The 12,630-nt window shown below is 43.9% G+C and overlaps 1 protein-coding gene across 1 annotated transcript; it reads right to left on the bottom strand.

Moving 5' to 3' along the window:
• Nucleotides 1-2,646: 2,646 nt before the first annotated feature.
• Nucleotides 2,647-5,223, bottom strand: TLR5 (toll like receptor 5; the record flags this gene model as incomplete). Its single annotated transcript, XM_079698422.1, has 1 exon — nt 2,647-5,223. One exon carries the CDS (start codon nt 5,221-5,223, stop codon nt 2,647-2,649), a length of 2,577 nt encoding a protein of 858 aa, XP_079554548.1.
• Between the last annotated feature and the right edge of the window lie 7,407 nt (nt 5,224-12,630).

The raw sequence follows: 12,630 nt of genomic DNA, 5'->3' as shown, positions 1-12,630 counted from the left end.
AGGAAAGAAATCATAAAGATCAGATCAGAAATAAATGAAAAAGAAATGAAGGAAACAATAGCAAAGATCAATAAAACTAAAAGCTGGTTCTTTGAGAAGATAAACAAAATTGATAAACCATTAGCCAGACTCATCAAGCAAAAAAGGGAGAAGACTCAAATCAATAGAATTAGAAATGAAAGAGGAGAAGTAACAACTGACACTGCAGAAATACAGAGGATCATTAGAGATTACTACAAGCAACTCTATGCCAATAAAATGGACAACCTGGAAGAAATGGACAAATTCTTAGAAAAGTACAACCTTCTGAGACTGAACTAGGAAGAAATAGAAAATATAAACAGACCAAACACAAGCACTGAAATTGAAACTGTGATTAAAAACCTTCTAACAAACAAAAGCCCAGGACCAGATGGCTTCACAGGAGAATTCTATCAAATATTTAGGGAAGAGCTAACACCTATCCTTCTCAAACTCTTCCAAAATATAGCAGAGGGAGGAACACTCCCAAACTCATTCTACAAGGCCACCATCACCCTGATACCAAAACCAGACAAAGATGTCACAAAGAAAGAAAACTACAGGCCAATATCACTGATGAACATAGATGCAAAAGTCCTCAACAAAATACTAGCAAACAGAATCCAACAGCACATTAAAAGGATCATACACCATGATCAAGTGGGGTTTACACCAGGAATGCAAGGATTCTTCAATATACGCAAATCAATCAATGTGATACACCATATTAACAAATTGAAGATAAAAACCATGTGATCATCTCAATAGATGCAGAAAAAGGTTTCAACAAAATTCAACACCCATTTATGATAAAAACCCTCCAGAAAGTAGGCATAGAGGGAACTTACCTCAACCTAATAAAGGCCATATATGACAAACCCACAGCCAACGTCATCCTCAATGGTGAAAAACTGAAACCATTCCCACTAAGATCAGGAACGAGACAAGGTTGCTCACTCTCACCACTATTATTCAACATTGTTTTGGAAGTTTTAACCACTGCAATCAGAGAAGAAAAAGAAATAAAAGGAATCCAAATCAGAAAAGAAGAAGTAAAGCTGTCACTGTGTGCAGATGACATGATACTATACATAGAGAATCCTAAAATGCCACCAGAAAACTACTAGAGCTAATCAATGAATTTAGTAAACTAGCAGGATACAAAATTAATGCACAGAAATCTCTTGCATTCCTATACACTAATGATGAAAATTCTGAAAGTGAAATTAAGGAAACATTCCCATTTACCACTGCAACAAAAAGAATAAAATACCTAGGAATAAACCTGCCTAAGGAGACAAAAGACCTGTTTTCTGTATGTAGAAAACTATAAGACACTGATGAAAGAAATTAAAGATGATACAAACAGATGGAGAGATATACCATGTTCTTGGATTGGAAGAATCAACATTGTGAAAATGACTATACTACCCAAAGCAATCTACAGATTCAATGCAATCCCTATCAAACTACCACTGGCATTTTTCACAGAACTAGAACAAAAAAGTTCACAATTTGTATGGAAACACAAAAGACCCCGAATAGCCAAAGCAATCTTGAGAAAGAAAAACAGAGCTGGAGGCATCAGGCTCCCTGACTTCAGACTATACTACAAAGCTACAGTAATCAAGACAGTATGGTACTGACACAAAAACAGACATATATATCAATGCAACAGGCTAGAAAGCCCAGAGACAAACCCCCACACATATGGTCACCTTATTTTTGATAAAAGAGGCAAGAATATACAATGGAGAAAAGACAGCCTCTTCAGTAAGTGGTGCTGGGAAAACTGGACAGGCCCAGCGAGGGTGTGTAACGTGCTCGAGGTCACACAGCTCATGAGCAGCAGAATCCGAACTCAAACCAGGTTCTTGGTCCAAGTACAATTTCTTTCTGCAACAGACTGAGTGGTTGATAAATGAGATATGGGGGGAAATAAAGCTGAAAGAGGTTGTTGCTAAATCAAGGAGGTTCTTGAAAGCCAGCCCAAAAGAAAGGTTGCAAGCCAAAAAGAATGTTCACGGCCCACAAGGGTTAGACCAAAAAGGTGAGAAGAAGAGGAGCAATATGGCCCCAAGAGATCTAGTTATTCTCATCCCAGCTTCTTTGGAGCCACCTCTTATCCCTGAGACTGAGAGTGACCTGCACTGAGCAGTGGCATTGTTCCCATGGACATAGTAGGAAGCACACCTCTTTCTCTTTGTTTTCTACTTAATGTTGTTCTGCCAGGCACAGAGCCCTCAGAATCACAGAGCAGCCCCTTCTGGAACTGAACACTGGAGAAAGGGTGTCGGCCATCTGTAACTTCTCCCAAGGTGCCCTTCCCACGACTAGGATATATCCCGTAGTCAATGCAACAGGAGAGAACAGTGTTACTGGGTCTGAAAGGAAATCAATGGAGAGTGGGAACCGTTGCGGGCAGTTGCAATTTTCTAGATCTATTACTTTGCATTTGGAAATCAGTGAAACAAAACATCGTGTTGCTATGAAAATCAAGAGATTTATGTGGTTTTCATCATAGGAAAACAACAACTTCATAAAGGACCCCAAATGGTAACTTAGTGGAAATAAAAAGGGAAGAGTTGCTTGGGGCTTGAGATAAGTGGAAAAGTGCTCCTTTGACTAGGAAATGGTGGTTACACTTTGCAACTGAATGTCATTGTCCTTCTTCCTTTCCTTTTCTTTCTTTAGAATGAGCTGAGAGAGTTTGTTGAGAAACCAGCCAACATCCTGGAGATCCTCAGGCCACCTCAAGTACTGCTGTTTCTGGACGAATCCTCTGATGGAGCGATGTTTCATCAGCTGGTACTGGGACAGGGACCCCACCACCACCATGATGAGGGCGCCACTGAGGTCAGCTAAGCACCTGCTCTGGGCGTAACTGAAGGCTTCGAGGCACCACCCGTCTCTAAGGAAGTGTCTGCTCACGAGACAGACAACCTTTCTGCTGCTCCACAGGGCATCCTGGATGTTGACGATGCGGTTTTCCCCGGGCAAAAAGTCTCTCTCTTCAAAGCACAGGTTAAATCTGTTTCGGTTGCTGTACTGGGCATCCAGGTGTTTGAGCAAAGCATTCTGCACCCATTCAAAATCTTTGCTACTGAAGCACACATAGGCATCGTATTTGTACGTCTCTGATTCTCTTCCCTTGATGGGGTCCTTGAACACCAGTCTCTGGGCTTTCTTATAACAGATGAAACAAAACCCCCGAAACTTCGTAACGATGAGGATGGCCACGAGGAACAGAGTCAAAGTGACAGTGAAGAAGATGAAAAGGGAAAACTTTAGGGACTTTAAAACTTCCTCTTCATCACAATCTTCCGTGGAAAGAAAGTAGAGGGAAGCCCCAGCCATGGAGCTCGGGTACATGCAGTATATGTCTGCCGGAGAGCCAAATATTGTGACGTTGGTTTGATTGAGCCAACGGATAAAAGTGCTAAGTTCACACTCACAGATGAACTTGTTATGAGTTATGTCCACGGCACTCAGCGATGCAAGTAAATCAGGATCAGGAGAGAGAAGCTGGTTTCTGGATATATCCAGGACCTCTAAATTAGCAGGTAAGTCGCCAGGAAAAAGAGCGGTCAGCCTGTTGTCCTTGAGGCTGAGTCCCCTCAGTGCAGTCAGATGACGAAATACTCCTGGTGGAAGGAAATTCAGGTAGTTTTTATTCAAATACAGGACTCGGAGATGGGAAAGCCCCTTAAAAACATCCCAGCAGAACCCGGCTCCCCAGGCAAGCTGCAACATATTTTCTTCAAGGAAAAGCTCTTCTAAGCTGAGGTTCTCTGAAGGGGCATGGTCTTGGTTACAAAAGGAAAAGCGATTTTGATTTAAAATGAGAATCTGGAGATGAGGTACCTGGAGAAGGAAATACAGATTATCCAGATTTTCCAGCCTATTCTCTGATAAGGTGATGAAGTTAGCTGTAAGTGCGATGTTTGGCAAAGTAGCCAGTTTATTGCCACTCAAGAAGAGATTAGGTATGCTTGGAAGAAAAGAAATAGTTTTAAGTGCATTATCCCGGAGATCCAAGGTGTTTAATTTTTCCAGGAATCTGAATGTTTGGTCCTGAATGATCCCGATGTGATTCTTTTGCAGATCAATATAGGCTACCTTAGGTAGTCCATAGAAATTAGAATTATACAATTCCCCCAGAAGGTTATGTGATATATTAAGAACTTGGAGGTTGTCGAGTCCATAAAATGCTTTGTCGGCAATATTGTTTATCTTGTTGTAGGCTAGGTTCAGAACCTTCAACGCCTTGAGCGTCTCAAAGAGTTGGAAGCTCAGGGAGAAGATAAACCCATGTGAAAGGTCCAGCTGTATCACTGAGCTTCTGGCCAGGCCGGCAAAGGTGTGCTGGTCAGGGTCTCTCATGTTAGTGAAGCCAAACCCAGAACCCATCACGTGATGGGTAAGAACCAAAGAGAAAATCTGGCTTCCATTGATGGCATTGCTGAAGTTTCTTGTGATGTCCACTGCCCAGCCATTGCTAGAAACATCTAGGGTTTCCAGGACCATGTTTCTGAAGGGGTTCAGACACTTCCCCCAGTCCACTGAGACCCTGCTGTACAGGTTATTAGCAGCAAGGCTTAGAAAGGAGAGTGTTTTTCCTTGGAGGGGTTTGAGCTCGTGCTCACAAACAGTGGTTATTTGGTTGAGGGAAAGATCAATGGACTTCAAGGAATTCAATTCCCGGAATGAAGGGTGAAGGTAAAGACTCTGGATCTGATTTTTGGAGAGGTCCAAGTGCGTCAAAGACCCCAAATTTCTGAAATACCCATCTTTTAATACAGCACTGGAGAGACCACAGTAAAACAGTCGAAGTTCGGAGAGATGGGGCAGTTCCTGAAAAGCATCTGGGTGCAAGAAGTCTATCTGACTTTTGCCCAGGTCCAAGATTCTGAGATTGGGCAGGTTTTTGAAGGCTTCTTTGTCAATGGTCAAGGGGGTAAACTGAGTCCCAAGCTCCAGCAGCTGCAGCTGCTCCAGGAAGGGGAAGGATGCGGTTGTGACTGTCCTGATGTAGTTGAAGCTGAGCAGGAGGCTCTTGGTGGTGTTGGGGACCTGGGGGACTTGGGTGAGGTTGCAGAAATGATATAAGGCTCTCCAACCATCAAAGAAGCAGGAAGAAATTCCAAGCGCGGGACTGGCCATGAGCACCATTCTTAAGAGAAGGTCAAGGTGGTCTCCCATGATCCTATGGAGAAGAAGGGAGAGTGAAAACACAGGAATCTAAACTCAAGGCATTGCACACGGGTGCTTAGGGCTTGGGGGATTCCTCTGTGATGTGGCTGTTTCTTAGACCCTTTGTTTCTCTGGATCCAAGGCTGTAGCTGTTGGCAGATACTGTCTGGTGTAGACAGAGCTTTTCTCACTCTCTTATCATTTATGTGGCATTTTTCTACATAGCAAGCATGGTTCTAAGTACTTTAGAAATATTTCATTTAACCTTTATGATAACTCTGCATTCATTCCTAAGTCTGTGCCTTCATTCATTCAAGATTTGCTGATGGAAGTTGGAGAAAACAGCAGGAGGAGATACATTTTAACTTCACCTCAGCCAGGGACCCCATTCCTAGCCCAAGGCAGGCCCAGCTGAAGAGTGGAAAATAAATCCACTGATTTTCTTCCCCCTCTAACCTGTCAAGGATACTAGGTCATCTCCATCCATCCATCCTTACTCCCTACACAGTGCATCTCATAATGTAAAAACTGGGTACGTCGTTTTCCACAAAGAGATTTCAAGAGTTTAACAAATATGTATTAAGCACCTCCTGCACGCCTGGCACTTGTGTGACCCCATGAGTGTACAACTAAACAAAAAACAGTCCTCTTGCCTAAGGCCAATAGGCGAATTCACTGTCTGAGGTGAGCATTTGCTTCACACACACAACAGCAAATGGCACTGAATGCGTGTATCTGGTTATGTTCCCAGTGCTGTGCTGGGAGCTGTGAGGGGTACAGAGAAAGTGCATGATGGCCCACCCCTCAGAGAGCTTCGCCTCTACCCATCTGCACGGCACCTCCCCCTTGGTGCCTGCGAAGTATTCAACTTGCTCTGCGTGTAGTATCTGAAGGCCTCTGTTGCAAGGTAAGGAAAGAACTACATGGCTCAGAGGGCAGGAGAATGAGGGGGAAAGAAAAGACAGAAATAGGAAGAGGGCCCTGGTTTATAAAACCATCACTGGCACAGTTTTAATATCGGGGTAGACAGCATGAAGCAGTCATGGTACTAGAGGGGGCACCGGCCCTGGACCACTTGCCAGCTCTGAAGACGTTTTGCTGTGTTGGGGTAATTTGTGGTGGGGTTTCCATAGCACCTTTGAGGCTGTGACACACAATTTACAGCAAATCAGAAGTAGACATTGACTTCTGAGTTGACCCAAAATATCAAAAGCAGTCATTTACACATTAAGAGTAGGGCAGTGTGGTATACTGATGTATACTGTCAGGTGAGATACAACTATTGCCATTTCATATTTGAAATTAAACAATTTCCTGTTGGTAGAAATTAAATATAACCTACTATTAAAAACAAACCAACAACCAGGCATTTTATAATCATTAGAAAAAACTCACTGAGAATGTTTATCACGGCTCTTAATTTCTCCACTATTTCCACCCAGAGGCTCAGGGTAACAACAGCAGGGTCACCTCTGTTCTCTGAAACGTCACCCACACTTCAGCAAGTCCTGTCAGTTTCACCTTCCAAGTCTACTCGGTTCAAGCCGCCATCTCTTGATGGGGCTAGACTTGAGACTTCTTACTGGTCTCTCTTATATCTGGGCTGACTCTCCATTTTCCAAACAGCAGCCAGGGTGTTCTTTTAGAAACATAACCCAGGTGATACCACGCCTCTCTGCACAGAGCCCTCCCTTCTCCTCCCACTACTCTGGGAATAAAATCCTGCAAAGACTTCCTTCAACCGGCTCTTGCCTGTCTCTTCAGCATCCCCCTCCTGAATAGCTTATTCAATTAATATCTGCTGAGCATCTATGTATCTGGCACTGTTTTAGGAAGAGGAGATACAGTGGTAAACACAATAGACCAAGCCTGCCCTTTTGCTCTCCAAAAATGCACATTTGCATCATAAACCAAAACCTTCACCCGATTTCAGAAGGTTCACTAACCTCCTGAAGGCTACCCCTTTCAACCTCATGATGAGAACCCTTAGTCTACATATAACAACCACCACGTTTTATGTTCTAGAACGGCGCTTGGAAAAGTTTTTCTGTAAAGGGCCAGATGGTAAATATTTTAGGCTTTGCAGTCCAAATACTGTAGTTTGCCAACCTCTATTCTAGAAGAAAAGAGAATAGAGACTTTGATTTCATAAATGAGGATTTTAAGTGACTGCAAGATAAATGTGTTCTGATATTGAACTGATATTTGCAGGAAAGAACTAGCTTGGCCCCCAAGCTGCTGACAGTTTTGCAGCTGTTGTTTTATCCAAACATCAGAATGAATTCTCATCTTATGTAATTTGACAGGAAAATCCCTGCAGAGACATGGAAGTGAGAACACCAGCTCAGAATAACAGAGTTAGGATGTCTAGTTTCAATTCTGTCTTTTTACAGACCATTCAGGGCTGGCCTCCAAATGCCTACACTGTACTGGGCGGCTTGACCTTGAATTTGTAGAAATAACAGGTGAGAAAGAAAGCCCCAAACAATACATATTCAAGACACTGAATTTTCAAGTCCATAATAGGGAAGCTAAAATTAAACCGTAAGGTAGATAAGGCCAGCTGAACAAACAGATTTTAAATAAAATTATTTGGGCTTATGTCGTATTACAAAGATTTCGTGCAGACCTATTTTCTTATGAAATACAGCAAGGTGTGAAACAGCTACATCTTCATCTCTGAAGCAGACTTCTGTGGGTCAGGTGCCAGGACAGGTGAGCAGAGGGGCCAGGTGAGCTGAGCTGACAGGAGCCTGGAGGGGTTATTCATGTAGACAGAAGCTGGGAGGAGGGACCACCTACGCAGGGGTGTCCTGGAATGAGAGCCAGGAGCCAAAACGCGTTGAAATCAATATGAATGAGCACTGATACAAGGCAAATCTAATTCAAAGATGAGAACCAGGCGATGAAGTTGTTTCAGAGCTGACCAGACCTCGGAAGGATGAGTGACCAAGAGTGAAGTGTAGGCGGTGAGACAGACCAGGTGGGCAGCAGCTGTGGACTTTGGGAACCCAAGAGAGAAGATCAAATGACCTAAAACCCCACACCCTGAATGGGTTGAAGCCAGAGGGAACACGAGGGATGAGAGTGTGTGCAGTAAGGCCCCGAAGAAGAAGCCTGTGTTAGCCGGGGCCACTTGCTTCTTTCTCCCAAAATGCAGGTCGCGGACAGCAGCTTCTGACCCTGCAGAGGAGGGCGCCATCTAGTGGTGGCTGGAGTGAGTTCTCTGAGGCCGCAGGTAGAGGAACCCGACAGCGCGCTCCTGAACCATTATTGAAAAGATGCTGAGTGGCGACAGGTACTTACACTGTTAGTTCTGCCATCAGGAGACATAGGCATTCCTTCCTAAAAATCACTCAGCTACGCAGAATCACACAATAAAACCACAGGGCTTCTGGGAAAAAAGAGGACGGCGTATAGCACTCAAAACCTTCATCAGCGGCCCCAAAAAACCTCATAAAAATGGTAGCACCATCTTATACGTGTTAGGCGGTTAAGAAGTACATACACACTACAATAAATATTCCTTTACCTTGTAAAAGACCTGAGGGTTGCTGCCTCAGGAGCTACTGTGAGGTGCTGGATGGAGGGGGTTATTTGGTATCAGGGGAAGTTGTACAACAGTTGGGGATGGGTGTTGGCTCAAATCACAGGCCGAGCAAGGAGGTCACTGGCAGATTTTTGAGGTCTTTTCCTTCCTCGTATGTAGGTCGGTTCAGCTGGGTACAGTTTTCTTCATTTAAACTTAAGATATGGCACATAAGCAAATGCAAATTTCATGTTCACTAATATGTTAATGTCATTCCCTAATATATCAATAACTTCCCTAATATATCAATATTGTTCCTGAGTATGTCAATCGTGTTGGATCAGATTCATTATTTCAGAACAAGCGTTAGAGCAGAACTGACTGAACTCTCATTCAAGGCTAAGAGTTCCAATCAAGAGTAGAAAAAAAGGAGGTTCTATATATGAGTCTACCCCCTGTGCCTGTGTGATAGAGTTTGGAGGACCCATGGGACTGGCGTGGGAATCATCCCTGGGGACCAGTGTGGACTCAGGTCCCAAAGGGCTCAGAGACTCGAGTGGATAGTGTCACCTCCAGCAGCTTCAGCTGGTTCCTGTTTCAACAAGAGACTGAACGGGAGGAGGAAGTTCTCAATCCTGGCGACATATTAACCACTGGGGAGCCTCGAGTCCGCTGAAGCCCAGGCTTCCAATAGACCAGTTAAATGAGACTCTTAGGGGCAGGCCTCAGGGGTCTGTACTCTTAACAAGTATGCGAATTTTGTACACACCCACATTTTAGAATCACTGGTATAAACCAATGGTTCTCGAACTTGGCCATACATTGGAATCACTGGAGGACTTTAAAAACAATACAGGTACCTGGGTCCCATCTGAGAGGTGATGTTGGTCTGGGGTGTGGCTAAGGCATCCCGAGTTGTTAAATCTCTCCAGGTGATTCCGATTTCTGAAGGTCGGCTCACACGGCTGCAATTCTGACTGTACCTTGGAACCACACAGGGTGCTTTAAAACTGCTGACTCCACAAATCAGACATAGAACTACCACAGGACCCTGCAATTCCACTTCTGGGCATATATATACCCCAAAGAGTTGAAAGCAGGAACTCAAACAGATATTTGCACACCACGTTCATAGCGGCATTATTCACAATAGCCAACAGGTAAAAACGATCCGAATGCCCACTGACAGATGACGAACGAGATAAAATGTGGTACACATACGATGGAATACTATAAAGTCTTAAAAAGGAAGGAAATCCTGGCACATGCTTCATCATACATGAACCTTAAAGACGTTATGCTAAGTGAAATAAGCCAGTCACAAAAACACATATACTGTGTGATTCCACTGAGATGAGGTCCTTAGAGTAGCCAAATTCGGAGAGACAGAAAGTGGAATAGAGGTTGCCAGGGGCTGGAGGAGGGAGGATGGGGAGCTACGGTTCTGTAGGTTCAGAATTTCTGTTTGGGTTGATGAGAAATTTCTGGAGATGGCTGACCGTGAGGGTAACACAGCAGACTGGACACTTAAAATGGTTAAAATGGTGAATTTTATGCCCTGTGTATTTTACCACAATCAGAAAATAAAATTAAAGAGAAAAAACCAACACCACTGCTACCTGAGCCTAACTCCCGGAAATTCAGTTCGGGAGGTCAGGTGGAGCCGGGGAAGTGCATTTTATGTATGGCCCAGGTACTTTGAAGCGAGTGGTCCTCAGGCCATGCTTTGAGAGACGCCGGTCTAAAGAATTCCCTCCAACTCAGAAGCCCCGTGATTCTCTTAGAGGAAGAGGGCTGGTAAGAAATTCAGAGGGGGCTTCCCTGGTGGCGCAGTGGTTGAGAGTCAGCCTGCCGATGCAGGGGACACGGGTTCGTGCCCCGGTCCGGGAGGATCCCACATGCCATGGAGCGGCTGGGCCCGTGAGCCATGGCCGCTGAGCCTGCGCATCCGGAGCCTGTGCTCCGCAACGGGAGAGGCCCCAACAGTGAGAGGTCCGCGTACCGCAAAAAAAAAAAAAAGAAATTCAGAGGGCTGTGGAGAACTGGGTTTTGATGATTGAGGCTAACTTGTGTCCAGGGCTCTGAGGGTTAACAGGAAGAGCACAATCAATGCGAGTCTCAATACTCCTGCACCTATTCTTTGAGTAGAATTCATTTAGCTTTAATCCCAGCCATCAGCAGAGTGGGTTCCCTTTCTTGAGTTAGTTGCCTGCTCAGCAGAGCCGCGGGCCTCACCTTGGGTGAGTTACGGGCCGTGGTGTCTCCATGCCATGGGCAACGGGGAAGCCGGTGGTGGCTCACATCTGGCAGGCGGTCGGAGTGCTGGGCATGGAGGACTGCTGTCTGAGCAAAACAGTTCATTCATTTCCAAATGAGTGATGGGGAGGGTTTCTCCAAGGTTCACATAGTAATAAAAATCCTGGACTGACACCTTATTTTTGACAAAGGAGGCAAGAATACACAATGGAGAAAAGACAGCCTCTTCAATAAGTGGTGCTGGGAAAACTGGACAGCTACATGTAAAAGAATGAAATTAGAACATTCCCTAACACCATACACAACAATAAACTCAAAATGGATTAAAGACCTAACTGTAAGGTCAGATACTATCAAACTTTTAGAGGAAAACATAAGCACATACATCACAGGAAGATCCTTTTTGACCCACCTCTTAGAGAAATGGAAATAAAAACAAAAATAAACAAATGGGACCTAATCAAACTTAAAAGCTTTTACACAGCAAAGGAAACCATAAACAAGACCAAAAGACAACCCTCAGAATGAGAGAAAATATTTGCAAATGAAGCAACTGAAAAAGGATTAATCTCCAAAATTTACAAGCAGCTCATGCAGCTCAATAACAAAAAAACAAGCAACCCAATCCAAAAATGGGCAGAAGACCTAAATAGACATTTCTCCAAAGAAGATATACAGATTGCCAACAAACACAGGAAAGGAGGCTCAACATCGTTAATCATTAGAGAAATGCAAATCAAAACTACAATGAGGTATCACCTCACACTGGTCAGAATGGCCATCATCAAAAAATCTACAAACAATAAATGCTGGAGAGGGTGTGGAGAAAAGGGAACCCTCTTGCAACCCTCTGTTGGTGGGAATGTAAATTGATACAGCCGCTATGGAGAACAGTATGGAGGTTCCTTAAAATCTAAAAATAGAACTGCCGTACAACCCAGCAATCCCACTACTGGGCATATACCCCGAGAAAACCATAATTCAAAAAGAGTCATGTACCACAATGTTCACTGCAGCTCTATTTACAATAGCCAGGACATGAAAGCAACCTAAGTGTCCATCGACAGAGAATGGATAAAGAAGATGTGGCACACATATACAATGGAATATTACTCAGCCATAAAAAGAAATGAAATTGAATTATTTGTAGTGAGGTGGGTGGACCTAGAGACTGTCATACAAAGGGAAGTAAGTCAAAAAGAGAAAAATAAATACTGTATGCTAACACATATATATGGAATCTAAATTTAAAAAAAAGGTTCTGAAGAACCTAGGGGCAGGACAGGAATAAAGCACAGATGTAGAGAATGGACTTGGGGACATGGGGAGGGGAAAGGGTAAGCTGGGACGAAGTGTGAGAGTGTCATGGACGTATATTCACTACCAAATGTAAAACAGATAGCTAGTGGGAAGCAGCTGCATAGCACAGGGAGATAAGCTCGGTGCTTTGTGTCCACCTAGAGGGGTGGGATAGGGAGGGTGGGAGGGAGGGAGACGCAAGAGGGAAGAGATATGGGGACATATGTATATGTATAGCTGATTCACTTTGTTATAATGCAGAAACTAACACACCATTGTAAAGCAATTATACTCCAATAAAGATGGTAAAAAAAAAAATCCTGGACTGAGTC

The sequence above is a fragment of the Hyperoodon ampullatus genome (genome assembly GCF_949752795.1).
Source record: "Hyperoodon ampullatus genome assembly, chromosome: 2".
NCBI classification, from domain to species: domain Eukaryota; kingdom Metazoa; phylum Chordata; class Mammalia; order Artiodactyla; family Ziphiidae; genus Hyperoodon; species Hyperoodon ampullatus.
Note: the sequence above shows the minus strand (reverse complement) of the source record. Positions and strands in the feature narration are given on the sequence as shown.